Genomic DNA, 19483 nt, shown 5'->3' with positions numbered 1-19483 from the left:
TTAATTTCCTCCACTCCTCTGTTATCCTTCTTTCCTCTCTTTCTATCCCCGTCTCCCCTCCCTCCCTCCCTCCCTCCCTCCCTCCCTCCCTCCCTCCCTCCCTCCCCCTCCCTCCCTCCCTCCCTCCCTCCCTCCCTCCCTCCCTCCCTCCCTCCCTCCCTCCCTCCCTCCCTCTCACCCAGTCTGATGGAGAGGATGCTGGAGTGGGCTGTGACTGACAACCGGGAGGCCACGGCGGCCATGTTGCCCCAGCACACTGAGAACGCTGTGCGGCTGCTCCACGTTGTGCAGGACTTCCTGCAGGCTGAGGGCCTGGTCAACCCCACCCTGTGGACAGAGAAGGTATTGTCATTAGGAGTAGCGACATCTTTGGCTTTATGTGTGAATGTCATACCATTGTAAAGTGATAGTTCAGTGATTTAACATATGAAGACATTTGTTACATTGAAAGCAGTCTATGGCCAAAGAGTGACTGCAATCCACAATTAGGCTTTGTTAAATAATTATAAACCCAATTGAGTAACACAAGCCATGTTCGAGGTGATTTGAATCAATGATTGTTTTTTTTCTAGGTCCTGGAGGAGACAGTGACTCTGATGGACAGTCTAATGGTGTGGTACTCGTCAGGGGCCCAGTGGCTGCAGCTGTCTCAGGTGGGCCTGAGGCTTCTGCTGGGCTTCATGGCCCAGGAAGACCCCCAGGTGAGAAGCTGTCCAGTGTCGCATACATATATACACTCTAACATTTACATTTGAGTAATTTAGCAGATGCTCTTTTCCAGTGGAACTCAGTTAGTGGGTTCAACTGTACACTCCATACCTCTACTTTCAGTCTACCGGAGGTGCTTCAGAGTAGGTTTGGTGTTCTTTGGATGCAACTCTAGGATAGGAAACCTTTTCATGATTTAGATCCTATTGAGTGGGCACTGGATGTCTGCCTCACACTGGATAAGAGTCTCTAAATGACTTAAAGAAGGCACTATAACCCTCTATCACATACCCCCCCCCCACTACCAGGTGCCACATCTTATTCAGGCGTCTTTATATGAATGTTTTTACCAGCTCCAGATAAGCCGTGTATGTAAGTGATCTCCTCTCCTGCCAGGTGTGTGCCTTGGCCACAGCCAAGCTGAACGGCATCCTGCAGACCAAGAGCGTGGAGACTCAGGACGAGGCGTGTTACCTGCTGGGCAAGGTGGAGGGCATCCTGAGGCGCTCTGTAGGGGGGCAGACAGAGGAGACCTATATGTGCCTGGTGCCCCTGCTCCGCACGCTGCTCTCCAAGGTACACACTCTCACACACACACACAGACACAGACACACTCACACACAGACACACTCACACACAGACACACTCACACACATACACACACACACACTCACACACAGGCAGACTCACACACAGGCAGACTCACACACAGGCAGACTCACACACAGGCAGACTCACACACAGGCAGACTCACACACAGGCAGACTCACACACAGGCAGACTCACACACAGGCAGACTCACACAGGCAGACTCACACACAGGCAGACTCACACACAGGCAGACTCACACACAGGCAGACTCACACACAGGCAGACTCACACACAGGCACACTCACACACAGGCACACTCACACACAGACACACAGGCACACTCACACACACAGGCACACTCACACACAGGCACACTCACACACAGGCACACTCACACACAGGCACACTCACACACAGGCACACTCACACACACAGGCACACTCACACACAGGCACACTCACACACAGGCACACTCACACACACAGGCACACTCACACACACAGGCACACTCACACACACAGGCACACTCACACACACAGGCACACTCACACACACAGGCACACTCACACACACAGGCACACTCACACACACAGGCACACTCACGCACACAGGCACACTCACGCACACAGGCACACTCACGCACACAGGCACACTCACACACACACACAGGCACACAGGCACACGCACACAGGCACACACAGGCACACTCACGCACACAGGCACACTCACGCACACAGGCACACTCACACACAGGCACACTCGCACACAGGCACACTCGCACACGCACACTCGCACACAGACACACTCGCACACTCACACACAGACACACACACTCACACACTCACACACACACACAGACACACTCACACACGCACTCACACGCAGGCACACTCACACGCAGGCACACTCACACACTCGCGCACAGGCACACTCACACACAGGCACACTCACACACACGCACACAGGCACACTCGCACACAGGCACACTCGCACACAGGCACACTCGCACACAGGCACACTCGCACACAGCACACTCGCACACAGGCACACTCGCACACAGACACACACACTCGCACACAGACACACACACTCGCACACAGACACACTCGCACACAGACACACTCGCACACAGACACACTCGCACACAGACACACTCGCACACAGACACACACACTCGCACACACACACACACTCGCACACAGACACACACACTCGCACACAGACACACACACTCGCACACAGACACACACACTCGCACACAGACACACACACTCGCACACAGACACACACACTCGCACACAGACACACACACACAGACACAAAAAGACATGCATGATGAATAGTCACTATGAAGTAGAATCCGTGTCAAACATTCCAAAGAGACTTGCTGACTGTTTTCTTTAACGGCAAAACCTTGGCACAGAGACAAAACATTTGTCACACCAAGGGCCGGTGTCTCGGACACAGATTAAACATAGTCCTGGACTAAAGAGAGCTTTCAATGGATTCTCTTTTGTTTATGCTTTGTAGTCCAGGATTACTAGCCACTCGTCTGTAGTTTGTCAATACCTCACAACACAATATCTTGTTGTGTCTGCAGGTGAACAAGCTGCTGTACATGGAGCTGCACCTCCCCCAGCTGCCTGACACCAACGGCAGCCCCTCCTTCTTCGAGGACTTCCAGCTCTACTGCAACTCCCCCGAGTGGAGGGTCTACCTCGACAAATATGTGAGGAGCTGGTTCAATGCCTTACTAAATCATTGCTAAGTCATTCAACTCTTGAAGAGCAGCAAGAAACCTGTTGAAAAATTTGAAGATCAACCTTAAAGATGAGAAAATACATAAATCTCCGGGGGTTGAGAGAGCGAGCCTGAGATGAACAAAAGAAGTGGTTGAATTGATTCTCTCTCTGTCCTCAGATCATCCCCTACATGAAGCAGTATGAGATTGAGACGTTTAGCCAGGGTCACGAGACCATGGCTCTGTTCTGGAAGGAGTGCTATGAAAGCTTCATGGTCAACCTGCACAAGAGAGAGAGGGAGAGGGGAGAGAGCAAGATACGCTTCCAGGTCATACACACACACACACACACAGACACACACACACACACACACACACACACACACACACACACACACACACACAGACACACACACACACACACCACAGACACACACACACACACACACACACACACACACACACACACACCACAGACACACACACACACACACACACACCACAGACACACACACACACACCACAGACACACACCACAGACACACACACACACACACCACAGACACACACCACAGACACACACACACACACACACACACACACACACACACCACACACACACACACACACACACCACAGACACACACACACACACACACACACACACACACACACACACAGACACACACCACAGACACACACACACACACACACACACACACACACAGACACACACACACACACACACACACACCACACACACAGACACACACACACAGACACACAGATCCGAGTAAGGTCCACTTTCTATTGAGCTGACCATAATACTGCTGTAACATGGAAATGAAATGTCAGGCCACAGTAACACAGAGCATATTGCCTTGTGGTGTTCTCCACACCAGAACACACTGACTCCCCGTTCCTCGTCCCGCCGTCCCTCAGGAGCAGTTTGTGGAGCCCTTCTCTCGGCGCGGCCGGCAGGAGAACCTGCGATACAACAGCATGCTGAAGCAGCTTCACAGCCAGCACAGCGCCGTCCTCAGGCAGTGGAGAGGAGCACGCCGCAGCCTGGTGTGTGAGAGAGGCCCCTGGGCAGACAGGTAACGGCCACACACACACGATATGTAGATATTTATTATTATATATACAGTATTATATATGATTATAGGACTTCATTGGTAATTACCTCAGCACCACGGCAAACACATGATCAGCCAAAGAACTGTTGTCCACTGTCCTCCAGTCAGTCAATCAATGCAGTTTATTTTCTAACTCCTTCTTTTTGTTTTACATCAGCAGTGGTCACAGTGCTTTACAGACACCCTCCTCAAACCCCCAAAGAGCCATCAATGCAGAGGCAGAAACACCGTGGCTAGGAAAAACTCCCTCCAAGAGTTTCTGGGTGTCTCTCTTGCGTTCAGTTTGTTCTTCGGTTCATGCAACTTGGTTGACGTTCTCCTGTCTGTTGTTTTCTCAGGCAGCAGAGTGAGATGCACTGGCGAGTGTCCAGCGCGGAGAACTACTCCCGCATGAGACTCAAACTGGTGCCCAACTACAACTATGAGGACCACCGGCAGGCCAGCGCTCTCAGGGACAACCTGGGTAAGAGAGGCAGCATCACTGGTTCCCTTGACAAGGCATCGCTGGAGTCTGAATAAACCATAATGTTAGCTGCAGACACGGACCCTTCTCCTCTTCCTGTTTCTCTTCATCTTCTTTGTCCTCTGCCTCTTGTTCCTGTTTCTCTTCATCTTCTTTGTCCTCTGCCTCTTGTTCCTGTTTCTCTTCCTCTTCATCTTCTTTGTCCTCTGCCTCTTGTTCCTCTTCCTTCTCCTCTAACAACTCCTCATCCTCTTCCACCTTCCTCCTCCTCTAACTCTTCTTCCGCCTCTCGTTCCTCCTCTTCCTCTCCCTTGTCCCCCAGGTGTCCAGCAGCAGAAGGTGACATCTGAGTCCTTACTGCTGGAGGCGGTCAAGCAGGTGAAGGTCAGCGACCTGGAGGATGACATTCTGGAGCTGCCTGAAGACGACCCCGCAGCGACCAACAACACGTCAGTACTCTCAACGTTGTCTACTATTGTTGTGTGTTGTCTGTCGTGGACTGTTGGGTGGCTTTGACTACAAACGTGAATGGACTTGGTCACCTATCTGTCTGTTTCTATCTCTCTCGCTGTCTCGCTCTCTCTTTCCAGGGGGGACGTGGAGGAGGCAGGCCAGAAGGAGAAGCTGGTTCTGTGGGAGGACTGTGAGCTGGTCACCCAGGTGGATGTCAGCCCTGGACGTCTGGAGCTCACCACCCAGCACATCTACTTCTATGACAGCAGCACAGAGAAGGAGGAGGGTGAGGAGAGAGGGAGGAAGATGGGACGTGGGTCGTGGGAAGGGTTCTCCTGAAAGAGGAGGAGGGGAGGAAGAAGAGTTGCTGTTAGTAAGAAGGAGAGAGGAAGGAAGGCTGAAGGAGAGTGAGCGAGTGGAGCAGGAGTTGATAAACCAGAGGTTATGGATGGGTTATGACTAGACATGTACAATACATACACACTGTTAAAGACAACTGTACAATACATACATACCACACTGTTAAAGACAACTGTACAATACATACCACACTGTTAAAGACAACTGTACAATACATACCACACTGTTAAAGACAACTGTACAATACATACCACACTGTTAAAGACAACTGTACAATACATACCACACTGTTAAAGACAACTGTACAATACATACATACCACACTGTTAAAGACAACTGTACAATACATACCACACTGTTAAAGACAACTGTACAATACATACACACTGTTAAAGACAACTGTACAATACATACATACCACACTGTTAAAGACAACTGTACAATACATACCACACTGTTAAAGACAACTGTACAATACATACATACCACACTGTTAAAGACAACTGTACAATACATACATACCACACTGTTAAAGACAACTGTACAATACATACCACACTGTTAAAGACAACTGTACAATACATACCACACTGTTAAAGACAACTGTACAATACATACCACACTGTTAAAGACAACTGTACAATACATACATACCACACTGTTAAAGACAACTGTACAATACATACCACACTGTTAAAGACAACTGTACAATACATACCACACTGTTAAAGACAACTGTACAATACATACACACTGTTAAAGACAACTGTACAATACATACATACCACACTGTTAAAGACAACTGTACAATACATACATACCACACTGTTAAAGACAACTGTACAATACATACCACACTGTTAAAGACAACTGTACAATACATACCACACTGTTAAAGACAACTGTTAGATACAGAAGTCACTGTTAAAGACAACTGTACAATACATACCACACTGTTAAAGACTCTCATTGTGTTGTCTTAGACATAGAGGTGTAGCTGTTATGACTAGACATGTACAATAGATACATACCACACTGTTAAAGACTCTCATTGTGTTGTCTTAGACATAGAGGTGTAGCTGTTATGACTAGACATGTACAATAGATACATACCACACTGTTAAAGACTCTCATTGTGTTGTCTTAGATATAGAGGTGTAGCTGTTATGACTAGACATGTACAATAGATACATACCACACTGTTAAAGACTCTCATTGTGTTGTCTTAGATATAGAAGTGTAGCTTTTATGACTAGACATGTACAATAGATACATACCTCACTGTTAAAGACTCTCATTGTGTTGTCTTAGACATAGAGGTGTAGCTGTTATGACTAGACATGTACAATAGATACATACCACACTGTTAAAGACTCTCATTGTGTTGTCTTAGACATAGAGGTGTAGCTGTTATGACTAGACATGTACAATAGATACATACCACACTGTTAAAGACTCTCATTGTGTTGTCTTAGACATAGAGGTGTAGCTGTTATGACTAGACATGTACAATAGATACATACCACACTGTTAAAGACTCTCATTGTGTTGTCTTAGATATAGAGGTGCAGCGGCTCCCACATGCAATACACATCATATAATGTAATGACGTAGGGTTAAGATTCGGGCCTGGAGTTTTGCCATGATCAAGTCCCTAGTTAGGTCAAACTCCTGGCCTTGTGTATTATACATAACCAACCCCCTGTCTGTCCTTCCAGGTGTTGGTCAGGACTTTAAGTGGCCTCTATCTCAGATCCGGGAGATCCACCTGCGAAGGTACAACCTCCGTCGCTCGGCCCTGGAGATCTTCCTCATTGACCAGACCAACTACTTCCTCAACTTTAAGAAAGAGGTCAGTTCTGGGATCTGTTTTTTACGTGGACTGAGAACGGTGTACCCCCATCCATTTCACTACTTGGTCTATTCCAGAGCTAGCACATCACCTGATTCAACACATCAAGGGCTAGTCCTGGAATAGATCAAGTAAGTAGATGGGGGGGGTGTTTGATGAGGGGTTTGGGAAACACTTATGTAGAAGGAATGACTACATAGGCCTGGAGTACTGGGGTGTGTTGAGTACAGTAAAACGTTAAGAACAAATAGAACCTGTACTACTCCCTTATTCTACATGACAGGCCATCATATCTGTTCTACATAATATATTTTGATCTGAGCATTCTGAAAGATTCCACACTTCTGAACAGACCCCCTCATGTTGGAATGGTCTGTGTGGTTTGATTGACAGGTGCGGAACAAGGTGTACAGTAGAATGCTGCTGCTGCGCTCTCTCAGCCTGTACGGCACGCGCTCACCACAGGAGCTGCTCAAGGCCTCCGGACTCACACAGGTCAGGGGTCAAACGTTGACATGGGAGATCAAGGTCATGTTCAGTAGGGAGGAAGTGTTTTGAAACGGAGGTGATACTCCCTGAACTGGTCTAATAAGAACAGATGTATTGTTTTTTGCTAAATGTTTTGTTACGCTGTGCCCTACTGAGCATGACCCATGTTAAGGAGTCAGTATGGTCTCAGGTATTGTGTTGACAGGTTGTGTTAAACCTACTCTCTCGCTCGCTCGCTCTCGTGTCTTTGCTAGAAATGGGTGAACCGAGAGATGACCAACTTTGACTACTTGATCCAGCTGAACACCATCGCGGGCCGAACCTACAACGACCTGTCTCAGTACCCAGTGGTACGTTCTGTTAACACGGACCCTATGGGGGAAGATGTGGAATATACCATCTTGGTGCTCTTTTAAGGGGTGTTCATGGTTTAGTTAATTGTGTGTGTCTGTGTATCCAGTTCCCCTGGATCCTGTCGGACTACACGTCAGAGGAGCTGGACCTGACAGACCCAGGGGTGTTCCGGGACCTGTCCAAGCCCGTGGCCGTACTCAACGAGCGGAACGCCAAGGCTGTACGGGAGAAGTACGTTCTCTCAACCTCTCTCACTGAGCCGCTGCTGCGTCTCCATACCGGCATTACGTGACACGTTCCAGGGTGGCAGTGTGTTCATTCTCTTCACTACATAAGTGTCCTCGTCCATAGAATTAGACTTACTGCAATACAACACTTTATTCCCGTTGAGGAAATGTCTCTTTGAGGGCAAATAACTGGATTCTGTTGTAGTAAATATAGTAAGTAATTATAATGTTAAGTTCACGTCTCCCTGTCTGTAGGTATGAGAGTTTTGAGGACCCCACGGGGACCATCGACCGGTTCCACTACGGTACCCACTACTCCAACGCAGCAGGAGTCATGCACTATCTCATCCGCGTGGAACCCTTCACGTCCCTCCACATCGCACTACAGAGTGGACGGTAAAGCAATGGGTTTTGGTGGGGGGGGAATCAGACTAGAAAACTCAGGCCAGAAGTTAACAGCATTAAAGTCCATGGAGTTATCAGTGCTCGGGTTGCTGTGGTCTGAGCAGCTTTGTGCGTTCTAGTCATTCTAGTTCTGTGATTACACGTGTGTTCCAACTGAATCAAATGTATCTATGTTCTTGTCTGGAGATGTGCTATTGTACTGATGTCAGTAAGGCCAGAAGTCTTTCTCTCACTGAGCTACAGCCTTACTAGATCCACAGTTTGTCTTGGTCAGGTCACATGGTCAGCAAAACCAGCCGGTCTCTAGTACTATGGCCTACTTTAAGGCCATTGGCTGTTGGTCTTCCTCCCTCGGTCCAGGTTTGACTGTGCGGACCGTCAGTTCCACTCCATCCCAGCTTTGTGGCAGACCCTCACGGACAATCCCAACGACGTCAAGGAGCTCATCCCAGAGTTCTTCTACTTCCCGGAGTTCCTGGAGAATCAGAACGGTGAGATGAGCTCCGTGTCTGTAGAGAATCACAGACACGCTGACTATGTTGATTGACTGTCCGTACTAACGCCTCCTGTGGTGGTGTTCACACAGTCAATCAGGGAAAATCTGGACTCGACTGGACCGGTTCAGATTTTGTCAGTTGCATTCAGATTGTGGAACACTGGAACTTGTTCAAATCAGACAAAATCTATAACTGACCCAATTACACCCTGAATTGTAAAAACTGATCATCTCAGTTTAACATTTTATTTAGTCTGTTTTCTTTTTATCCGGTCACACTGCCACTCTGATGGAATCCACTTTCACTCCCCCGTCCTTTGTTCCTCCTCCTCTCTCGCTCCCTCTAGCCTTTGATCTGGGGCGCCTGCAGATCTCCAAGGAGAGGGTGAATGATGTCATCCTGCCTAAATGGGCCAAGTCTCCAGAGGACTTCATTTATAAGCACAGGAAAGCCCTGGTGAGCCTCCTTTTCTCATGGACGGTCCCCATTACCATAATGCTTTATCCCAAGGGGGGAGAAAAACCTCTGTAACACAATTGGATCACACACATTCTATTACCATGATGTGCAGGAGAAATGCATTCCACAGAGAGTAGTATTTAGTGATTTATTGCTGAGGGGGTTAAAAATGTGTGTGTGTGTGTGTGTGTGTGTGTGTGTTGTGTAACAGGAGTCTGAGTACGTATCGGCCCACCTGCAAGACTGGATCGATCTGATCTTCGGTTACAAACAGCGAGGCCCCGCGGCCGTGGAGGCCCTCAATGTCTTCTACTACTGCACCTACGAAGGTACGGATGCTAACACTAAACCCATAGACTCTCATTGATACAATAGCACTGATGCTAAAGAAACGCTGCACCTACGAAGGTACGGACGCTAACACTGAACCCAAAGACTCCCACTCATACAATAGCACTCATGCTAAAGAAACGCTGCAACTGTGGAGGTACATTTACATTTTGGTCATTTAACAGATGCTCTTATCCGTAGCATCTTACAGGTACGGATGCTAACACTAAACCCATAGACTCTCATTGATACAATAGCACTGATGCTAAAGAAACGCTGCACCTACGAAGGTACGGATGCTAACACTAAAACCCATAGACTGATACAATAGCACTGATGCTAAAGAAACTCTAGATTGCTATATTATGGCACTTTACTGAATCGTTTGTCTCTGGTTTTGCCATAGGGGCGGTGGACCTGGATGCAATCACTGATGAGAAGGAGCGTAAAGCCGTAGAGGGGATGATCAGTAACTTTGGACAGACACCCTGCCAGCTGCTCAAGGTACTGGAGAAAACACACCAGGCTTGACCTGACCGGGAGAAACCTCCCAGGCCTTCCTCGTGATATGAGCCCATTGGAACACTGAGGGATGACCCGGTCAATTAGGAATCATTGGGAATGAGACTTTAACAGGTTATTTAGAACAGTGATTCTCATCTCTGGTCTTTGAGGACCTTCAACAGTACTCATTGTTGTAGCATCAGACAAACACCTTATTAAACTAGTCAACAGCTTGGTGATTAGTTTAGGCAGGGCTACAACCGAAATGGGTGCTGGTGAGGTTACTCGGGATATTTAGCTGAGAATCACTGGTTTAGAACAGGTGTTTCAGATGGGCTATAGTGATGTATTGTCTGTGTGTACAGGAGCCACACCCAGTACGTCTTTCTCTGGAGGAGGTGGAGAAGAGGAACGGTCGACTAGACGCCTCCCCACTCAGCATCTTCGAGCACCTTGCCGAACTCAAGTCCTTCTTTGTCGAGGTTAGTTTTGAAAACACACACACACACCAAAGCATATGATCATGACCCTCTTTGTTGGTTATTGTAATGTACTTTATGAAAACCGTTTTATTGAAAAACAACTTCATAAATAAATGTTGATTTGTAGGGGATCAATGACAACGTGCCTCTGGTGAAAGCCGTGGTGCCCAAGAACCAGTCCCACTCCTTCATCACCCAGGGCAGCCCAGACACTATGGTGACCCTGAGTCAGAACTGTCTGATGGGAACCCACGGCTGGCTGCCTTATGACAAGAATATCTCCAACTACTTTACCTTCATCAAGGACCCCACCGTGGCCAACCCCAAGTCAGTTCCTCCCCAACACCGCCCCCTTTTCTACTGTGGGGCGTTGTAGTCTGACTGGGGGGCCGGGAGCCCTGTTTGACTTCTTACCTCCATTCCTTGAAGTAATCACTGATCTGAGAATGTTCGGTTTGTCACCGCAGTATGATGGAAACTGCCGTGGCGTATCCAGATCTGTGATTACCTCCAGGATGGGAGACGGGAAGAATGCACTTTAAATGTTTTGGAACAGACCCTTGGAGGGCACTTGATGTTATACTTGGTCATAAAGTTGTTCTGTGAGGTATGTATCTGAGGTCTCCTCCTTTCTGCCCCCTCCTCTCTCTCTCTAGGACCCAGCGGGTCCTGGGCGGGCCCTTCTCTCCGGGCGTGGAGGTGACCGCAGGTCTGTTTGTGGTGTCACATGACGGGAAGCTCCTGTTCAGCGGTGGCCACTGGGACAACAGCCTGAGGGTCACCTCCCTGGTCAAGGGAAAGACTGTGGGACATCACATCAGACACATGGGTATGGATGGATCTCACACACACACACTGTCTGTACATACAGTATAGTAATTATTTGGTGTCTTCTCTCTCACCGCAGACATAGTCACGTGCCTGTCGACAGACTACTGTGGGATCCACTTGATCTCTGGATCCAGGGACAACACCTGTATGGTGTGGCAGGTGCTGCAGCAGGTGAGATCATGAAGCCTGAGGGTTTATTGGAATACACTACACTGACTAGAAAGCATTTGTACTGCATTGTTCCTGTGGAAACATTTGATGTTAGTACACAAAAAAAAAAAAAGTGAAACTGTTTGACACATCTGCTTTCGGTTGCAAACTGTTTTACTACTGTATGCCCTACTGAACACTACCCAGGTGTAGAGCGTGTGACTGAATGTGTTGTGTGTGTCCTACAGGGGGGTTGTCCGGTGGGGCTGGGTCCCAAGCCGGTACAGGTGCTGTATGGACACACTGACGAGGTGCTGAGCGTCAGCATCAGCACGGAGCTGGATATGGCCGTCTCTGGATCACGGGTAAGAGGTTGGTGGGATGGAGGGGTTGGAGGGATGGAGGGGTTGGTGGGATAAAGGGGGATGGATGAAGGGGTTGGAGGAATGGGGGATGGAGGAATGCGGGAGGTTGGAGGAATGCGGGAGGACGAAGGAATGCGGGAGGACGAAGGGGTTGGAGGAATGCAGGAGGATGAAGGAATGCGGGAGGACGAAGGGGTTGGAGGAATGCGGGAGGTTGGAGGAATGCGGGAGGTTGGAGGAATGCGGGAGGTTGGAGGAATGCGGGAGGTTGGAGGAATGCGAATGTGGGAGGTTGGAGGAATGCGGGAGGACGAAGGGGTTGGAGGAATGCAGGAGGATGAAGGAATGCGGGAGGATGAAGGGGTTGGAGGAATGCGGGAGGACGGAGGAATGCGGGAGGACGAAGGGGTTGGAGGAATGCGGGAGGATGAAGGAATGCAGGAGGACGAAGGGGTTGGAGGGTTGGATGAAGAGAAGTTTGAAGGGTTGGTTGATAGATGGATCTTGCTGATGTTTTATTTCTGTGGACCAGGACGGGACGGTGATCATCCACACGGTGCGTCGGGGCCAGTACATGCGGTGTCTGCGGCCGCCCTGTGAGAGCTCCCTGCCCGTCTCCATCCTGCACCTGGCTGTCTCTTATGAGGGGTGTGTGGTGGTGCACACCTGTGTAGAGGGCAAGGCCACGCTCAAGGTACAGGAACACATGTTCTTAATATGTACTTGAAAAGGTCGTGATCGTCTTCTCTAAAATCTTAATGTGTTTTGGTGCAGGAGTCTGACCAGGGTGTGTGTGTGTGTGTGTGTGTGTGTGTGTGTGTGTGTGTGTGTGTGTGTGTGTGTGTGTGTGTGTGTGTGTGTGTGTGTGTGTGTGTGTAAGACGGACAGCCCAATGCAGATATTTTATTCACAACCAATTAGATCAGCTCAGAGAAAGATCTGATGTGATTGGTCATTGAACCAATTAGTGGAAAGAATATCAGAATTGGACTGAATGAAGCCATAGTGACTTAGTTGGTGAGCAACTTAGTTGGTGAGCTACAGAGGGTCAGTGAGTTAGTGAGTGAGTTATTTGCTTAGTGACTGACTGACTGACTTAGTTGGTACAGTACGTCATATATAACTCACCACTAGCAAAACGCTAGTTGACCACTAGATGGTACATTATGATTGGGTCCTGGTGAACGATTGTCTCTCATCCTGTCCCTGTTTAGGATAAGAACGGCCTGCACCTGTACTCTGTCAATGGGAAGCACCTGTGTACGGAGGGCCTGAAGGAGCAGGTGACAGACATGTGTGTGTCCGGGGAGTACCTGGTTATCGGCAGCGAGCAGGGCTTCCTCTCCATACGAGACCTGTACAGGTGACCTTGTTTCCTGTGTGTGTTTGTCTGTCTGTGTGCGTGACTGCACGCACACCATGCATCTACAGGGTTTTAGCTGTATCAGAAAGGTTCTCAGGTGGTAAGAGTGGCAATGGGCCCCGCTGAACAGCTGATTAAAAAAATATATACATTTTTAAGCCCATTTCCTGCATTTTTACAAATGTTTCCATTGAGCTGAGAGAAAATACTGCAGTATTAAAGCTAATTTCCTGCAATTCTATGCATTTGACCATGTCTAATACTGTTATTTTACTCAAACATAACAATATTAATACTTCTAAATTCATTGTTTTTGGAATTTTCAATTCTCCCTGACTGTAGTTTTTATTTTGGATTTGTTAGTTCTCAAAGATGATCTCCATTTATCTTTTCTACATACTTTATATCTGGTTTTAGTCATTTACACTGAAAATGTTTTCACCCCCAAAACAAAATCATATATGCATACATAGAGTTTTTATTATTATTATTAATATATATATATCAGGGATTTTTCTGTCTAACCCAACCCTTCACTCTGTCCCTCCTCTCCTCCGGACAGCCTGTCCCTGTGCGCCACCCCCATGGCAATGCGTGTGCCCGTACGCTGCGTGTCTGTCACCAAGGAGCAGAGCCACGTGCTGGTGGGCCTGCAGGACGGCAAGCTGATCATTGTGGGCGTGGGCAAGCCGGCCGAGGTAAAGAGCTCATTCAGAAACTACATCGCCCAGAGCCTGGAGGGCTCACCCCTCATGGCAATGCCACTGCTCGCCCCGCTGAGGGTGCGCTCGCCCGCCCGCAGGCTGAGCCTCCGGGACAAGTTAATGTTTAACCCCCAGGGCCCTGACCCCTGACCCCCTGAGCAGAACATCCCCCTCAATTCAATAAAAAAAAAGTATTTACCTCAGAGGGAACTTCATAAACTCACCCTACAATCTACCACCGCATACCATTCTCTCTCTGTTTTAGTGCTAATAATTAGTCCTAAATGACCTGTCCTTCCTTAGCCACATTCACCTCGGTTGTGTTCATTAGGCACCAAACGGAAGAAAACTGACAAACAGCGGAGGAGCTACCTGGACTTTTTCCCCCCGTTTTCTGTTGCGTGACTTCAAATCATTTTCTGTTGCGTGCCCTAATGAACATGACCCTGTTTCTGGGGCGAAGCAGGACCCTGGCCCATTCTTGCCCTGCAAGGATTGGTGACCACACACACACACAGTAACACTTGAGACATTCCATAAACCCCTCTGAATGAATACAACACATCCTCTCCTTTAATATTACTGTGAAATGAAAACATGGGCTTCCGTTTACCTCGTTCTAACCGAGGAATGACTTCTTTTTGGGCCTTGGGATGGTGTTGTCCAATATTGTTTACCGGAAGTGTCATTATTATTGACTGATTTAATATGTATTTGTGACATGCTGTGAATTGCCTTGGATGAACACCTCTGCAAATTCAAGCCATATAAACTATATTAGTAATAAGCTACGCTATAATAAGATGCACTAGGCTGTAATTTATTCCCACCTGCTCCTCAAGTGAAAATGGTTTAACCCTTATTGTCTTCCTGCTCTTCAAGTGAAAATGGTTTAACCCTTATTGTCTTCCTGCTCTTCAAGTGAAAATGGTTTAACCCTTATTGTCTTCCTGCTCTTCAAGTGAAAATGGTTTAACCCTGATTTCTTCCTCCCTACTGGTAGACATGAAAGTAAGGTTAACTCTGGGGCTGTAATGATGGGATAGGGAGGGACACAGGGAATCACCTTCGAATCAATTGATAATTTGATCCCCTCCCAACTTCTCTCACCTTTCTTTTATACAAATGGACCTGCCTCAAAGTGAACCAAGCTGTGGTTTTGAACAGGCACTACGTCATTCCAACAGTTCTGAACTAACCGATCACTCATAAATCATATCCTGCTTTTTGTTTGTTTCTTTTGACTTCACACTTTCCTCCTCCTTCTCATCACTTCCTCCTCCTTTCCTCCTCCTCACTTCCTCCTCCTTTCCTCCTCCTCACTTCCTCCTCCTTTCCTCCTCCTCCTCATCTCTCTCCTCTTCCTCACTTCCTCCTCCTTTCCTCCTCCTCCTCATCTCTCTCCTCTTCCTCACTTCCTCCTCCTTTCCTCCTCATCTCTCTCCTCTTCCTCACTTCCTCCTCCTTTCCTCCACTCTTCTCAGATGCGTTCAGGCCAGATCACTCGTAAGCTGTGGGGCTCCAGCAAGCGCCTGACCCAGATCTCCTCTGGAGAGACAGAGTACCAACCAGCCTGCAACCAGAACTGACCCCCACAACCACCCCTTCCACCCCACACCCCTCTCCACTACCACCACACCCCCTCACCCTGCTGCCTGCCTGATTGGCCCGCAAGCCCTGTCAATCATCAGTCTACCCAATCAGATTTGAACCACCCCTCATTTTGATTGACTGATGACTGTTTTGGGGGAATCTTACTCTTCTTTTTTGTTCCTCCCTCTGACTTGGGAAGGACAGACTGACCCACGAGTGGAAGACGGGGTGTGTGTGTGTGTTTTAACTGTGTGTAAAGGTTAGGCGGATGAGTAGGGCAGGTCAGGACGGACCAACCGGCGCCGGCGTCGAGTTTCTGATCCAACCTTAGGTGCATACATCCCCTCACCCCCCCTCCCCTTCAATGACACACATGGCCATTACTCTTCATCTTCCTCCATCATCACTAGCACGGTCAGGCCAGTGGCTCCCACTACTACAGAGACCCTCTATGCAGACACACACTACAGCAATCTGAGCTGACCTCTGACCCCTCCACCTCTCAGGCCCAAGGAATGAAGGGGATCCCCAATGTAGAAATGTAATTACTCCAATGGGAACACTTAACCTGGTTGACGGTCCACCCATCACATCACACTGACTTCAATGGGAATTATATTTTATATTTCTCTGGTCATCAAGATGACCCACTTCTCCGAGCCCTGAACCTGAGACCACTGAGCAGTGTGTGTGTGAATGTACGCTCTTTGTTTCTGTGTGTTGTCTCTCGCTGGTTGTTTTCTCCCGTGGGCTTTTGTTGACTTGGTTTTGCCTTCCAGTCTGACTAGGCTGTGACCGATGCCTCAGGGCTCCTATGCAGCAGTAAGGGGCTATGTTCAGTCACAATACAATGTTTTTATTTAGTTTTTTTGTTTGATGTTACTGATAATTGTAGTTTTCTTCTACAGGTGTGTGCATGTGTATAAGGTCTGTGGTTAGGTTGTGTTTTGCGTGGCATTTCCAGCCCACTCCTCATTTAGTATAGAGGACTGGGCCCAAAGGTATCCAACACTCGTACTAAGCCTGACACACACACACTTGTTTGCTAATGTACACTTGCATAGACTCCTCCCTATTGGAGAAGCCTGTGACTGCGTTCCATGCCATCTCTATTGCAATCTCAGTAGATTTCTATATGACATTTAATGTGGTTTCTGAGACTGAACACTTCTCCAGGCGTTGTGAAATCTGATAATCGGCAATAAAGACGACCTGGAACGCACCCAAAGTCCGCTAGTTTGACACTACAGAAGAAGAGAGAAGCCTAGTGTTGTAGAATCACTAGCTACCCTATACAGTGCCCAAAGGACTCGCTCCCCTCAATCACTACACTCTTACACACACTGCAAGCTTCTCACACTTGTGTTAGATCGCATGCTTCGGAGGGACGAACCATACTGAACCTGGCTTAGTGTGCAATGTTTAGCTCTAGATCCATCCTAGAATGTTTTTATGTTACTTGAATCAATGTTTATTTATGAATGAAAATGAGCTTTTTTCCCCGTAGGCTATTTAAACTCACACTACATTATTTGTATGTTTTTAAGTGGTGCTTCAGTTGTTCAACAAAGATTTATGCTGCGAAAAACTAAAGACGGTGGATCGATCCACCTTTCAGAATGGGAGGGGAGACTTTCTAAGGGCTTTTGAGATGTCAGTGTTACAGCAATACAGTTCCTTCCTCTGCTCCGCTGACTGTGCGTTGGTACATTCCAGCCTTTTGTTAAGGCTGAACTAAAACAAAATCTCCAGTCTTCCTGGTTTTTCTGACCGGGACGACGCGATTGGAAGATTAAATTTATTCTGCCAAGGGACATCCCAAACGGCTGTCATCTTCCAACAGTCAGAATCACCTCAGTGTTCCTCCTCCTTCCATAATTGTCTCTTAGTTGGGAGCCATGTCAGCTAGTTAAGGTCCTCTGAGGAGTTCCATAAATGCAGTAACGTCACTAAACGTGTCTGTGAGGCCTAATGTGGCTTTTTGAGATTTCATGTGTGTTTTTATGTCAATGTTTGAGATTATGAATGATTTCACCCCCCATTGAATCCTTATGGTTGTTATGCTCCTGTCAAATCAAAATGACAGTTTGGTCGGGGTAGGTCATCTGTTGCATAATGTGAGTGTGTATGTTCATGATGACAGTAGTTTCTTAAAATGCCAAATTCCTTATTTCCTTGTCATATCATTTGCCTTCTTGGTAATAATTCAGTGATTCTGGTTCTTATCTATCATGGACTTAGAATTATTCATTCTGATTCTATGGTGGTTATAGATTAGGGATCAGACTTCTGTGTACAGTGTGGTTGTTTTTGGTCTTCTCTTTTAAGTCTCTCTGCAACCACAGACCAACGTGTGCCCTTCTTTAACCAAGAGGCCGTTTCAATATGTTTATTTTTAATTGTTCATGCTGATGTGTCTCGAAGGCATACTCCTTTAAACAGTTTCCATTCTCATCAGGATGTGTTACTCATTTTTTCCAAAGGACGTATTTAATAAATGTTTCTATTTTTGTCAATCTTAGTTTGTCAGGCAGACAACACCACTATCTTGTTTTAGGACTTTCTTCCGACCCCACCACTGAAACAGTGCCTTTTTATCCATGTTGCATCATACAGACAATTATCCAGTTAGTGTGTAGAATTCATTGTTTACCCCTCCCTCCATGATAACCCATGGATAGCAGCATTCCACAAACGTAACATCCAATAGGAACCAAGAATCTAGAACTGTAAACAAAGTTGACTAAAAATCTGAACTATATTGGTGTCTTACCTTAGCTGCTTGCTCTGTGACTGTCACCAAAATGGATGTGTGTGTGTATATCTGATTTATAAATACTGGTGTATAATGTACAGCATGATTTTTATTTTAGTGGATTTTAATTGTACTTTTTGCACTTTCCAGGTACTAAATTGTAAGTGATTGTTTTAAATGTTTCCCTGGTCCATTCTGTACAGACAAACTGCTTTGTATACACAAGTGGAAAGTAATCATTAAAGTCTTGTCAAAAATGTCATTCATATGTATGGCTGATTTGTAGCTGTGAAAATAGGACACTGTGTACAAAACATTAGGAACACCTTCCTAATTTGGAGTGCCCTTATTTTGCCCTCAGAACAGCCTCAATTCGGTGGGACATGGACTCTACAAGGTGCCGAAAGCATTCCACAGGGTTGCTGGCCCATGTTGACTCCAACGCTTCCCACAGTTGTGTCAAGTTGGCTGGATGTCCTTTGGCTGATGAACCATTCTTGATACACACAGGAAACTGTTGAGCATGAAAAACCCAGCAGCATTGCAGTTCTTGACACAAACCGATGCGCCTGGCACCTACTACCATACCCCGTTCAAAGGCACTTAAATATTTTTGTCTTGCCCATTCCCCCTCTGAATGGCACACAATCCATGTGTAAAAAAAACCT

General features: G+C 47.3%; 1 protein-coding gene across 1 annotated transcript in view; it reads left to right on the top strand.

The window, feature by feature from the left end:
* nbeal1 (neurobeachin-like 1) overlaps positions 1–19077 on the top strand; it is a 69923-nt gene extending 50846 nt beyond the window's left edge. Inside the window, 27 exon segments of the mRNA XM_064970077.1 lie at positions 183–342; positions 573–701; positions 1105–1284; positions 2900–3028; positions 3220–3369; positions 3983–4140; positions 4518–4642; positions 4965–5091; positions 5233–5381; positions 7174–7307; positions 7701–7802; positions 8051–8146; positions 8257–8381; positions 8633–8773; positions 9143–9273; positions 9626–9735; positions 9950–10067; positions 10475–10572; positions 10938–11054; positions 11182–11381; positions 11711–11883; positions 11962–12056; positions 12284–12400; positions 12933–13094; positions 13615–13763; positions 14326–14461; positions 15952–19077. Coding sequence (XP_064826149.1) covers positions 183–342; positions 573–701; positions 1105–1284; positions 2900–3028; positions 3220–3369; positions 3983–4140; positions 4518–4642; positions 4965–5091; positions 5233–5381; positions 7174–7307; positions 7701–7802; positions 8051–8146; positions 8257–8381; positions 8633–8773; positions 9143–9273; positions 9626–9735; positions 9950–10067; positions 10475–10572; positions 10938–11054; positions 11182–11381; positions 11711–11883; positions 11962–12056; positions 12284–12400; positions 12933–13094; positions 13615–13763; positions 14326–14461; positions 15952–16056 — 3616 coding nt within the window. The 3' untranslated portion in view covers positions 16057–19077.
* The last annotated feature ends 406 nt before the right edge of the window (positions 19078–19483 follow it).

Source organism: Oncorhynchus masou, chromosome 7, assembly GCF_036934945.1.
Source record: "Oncorhynchus masou masou isolate Uvic2021 chromosome 7, UVic_Omas_1.1, whole genome shotgun sequence".
In the NCBI taxonomy this organism is placed as follows: Eukaryota; Metazoa; Chordata; class Actinopteri; order Salmoniformes; family Salmonidae; genus Oncorhynchus; species Oncorhynchus masou.
The sequence above is the reverse complement of the archived record's forward strand: the minus strand, read 5'-3'. Positions and strand labels throughout refer to the sequence as shown.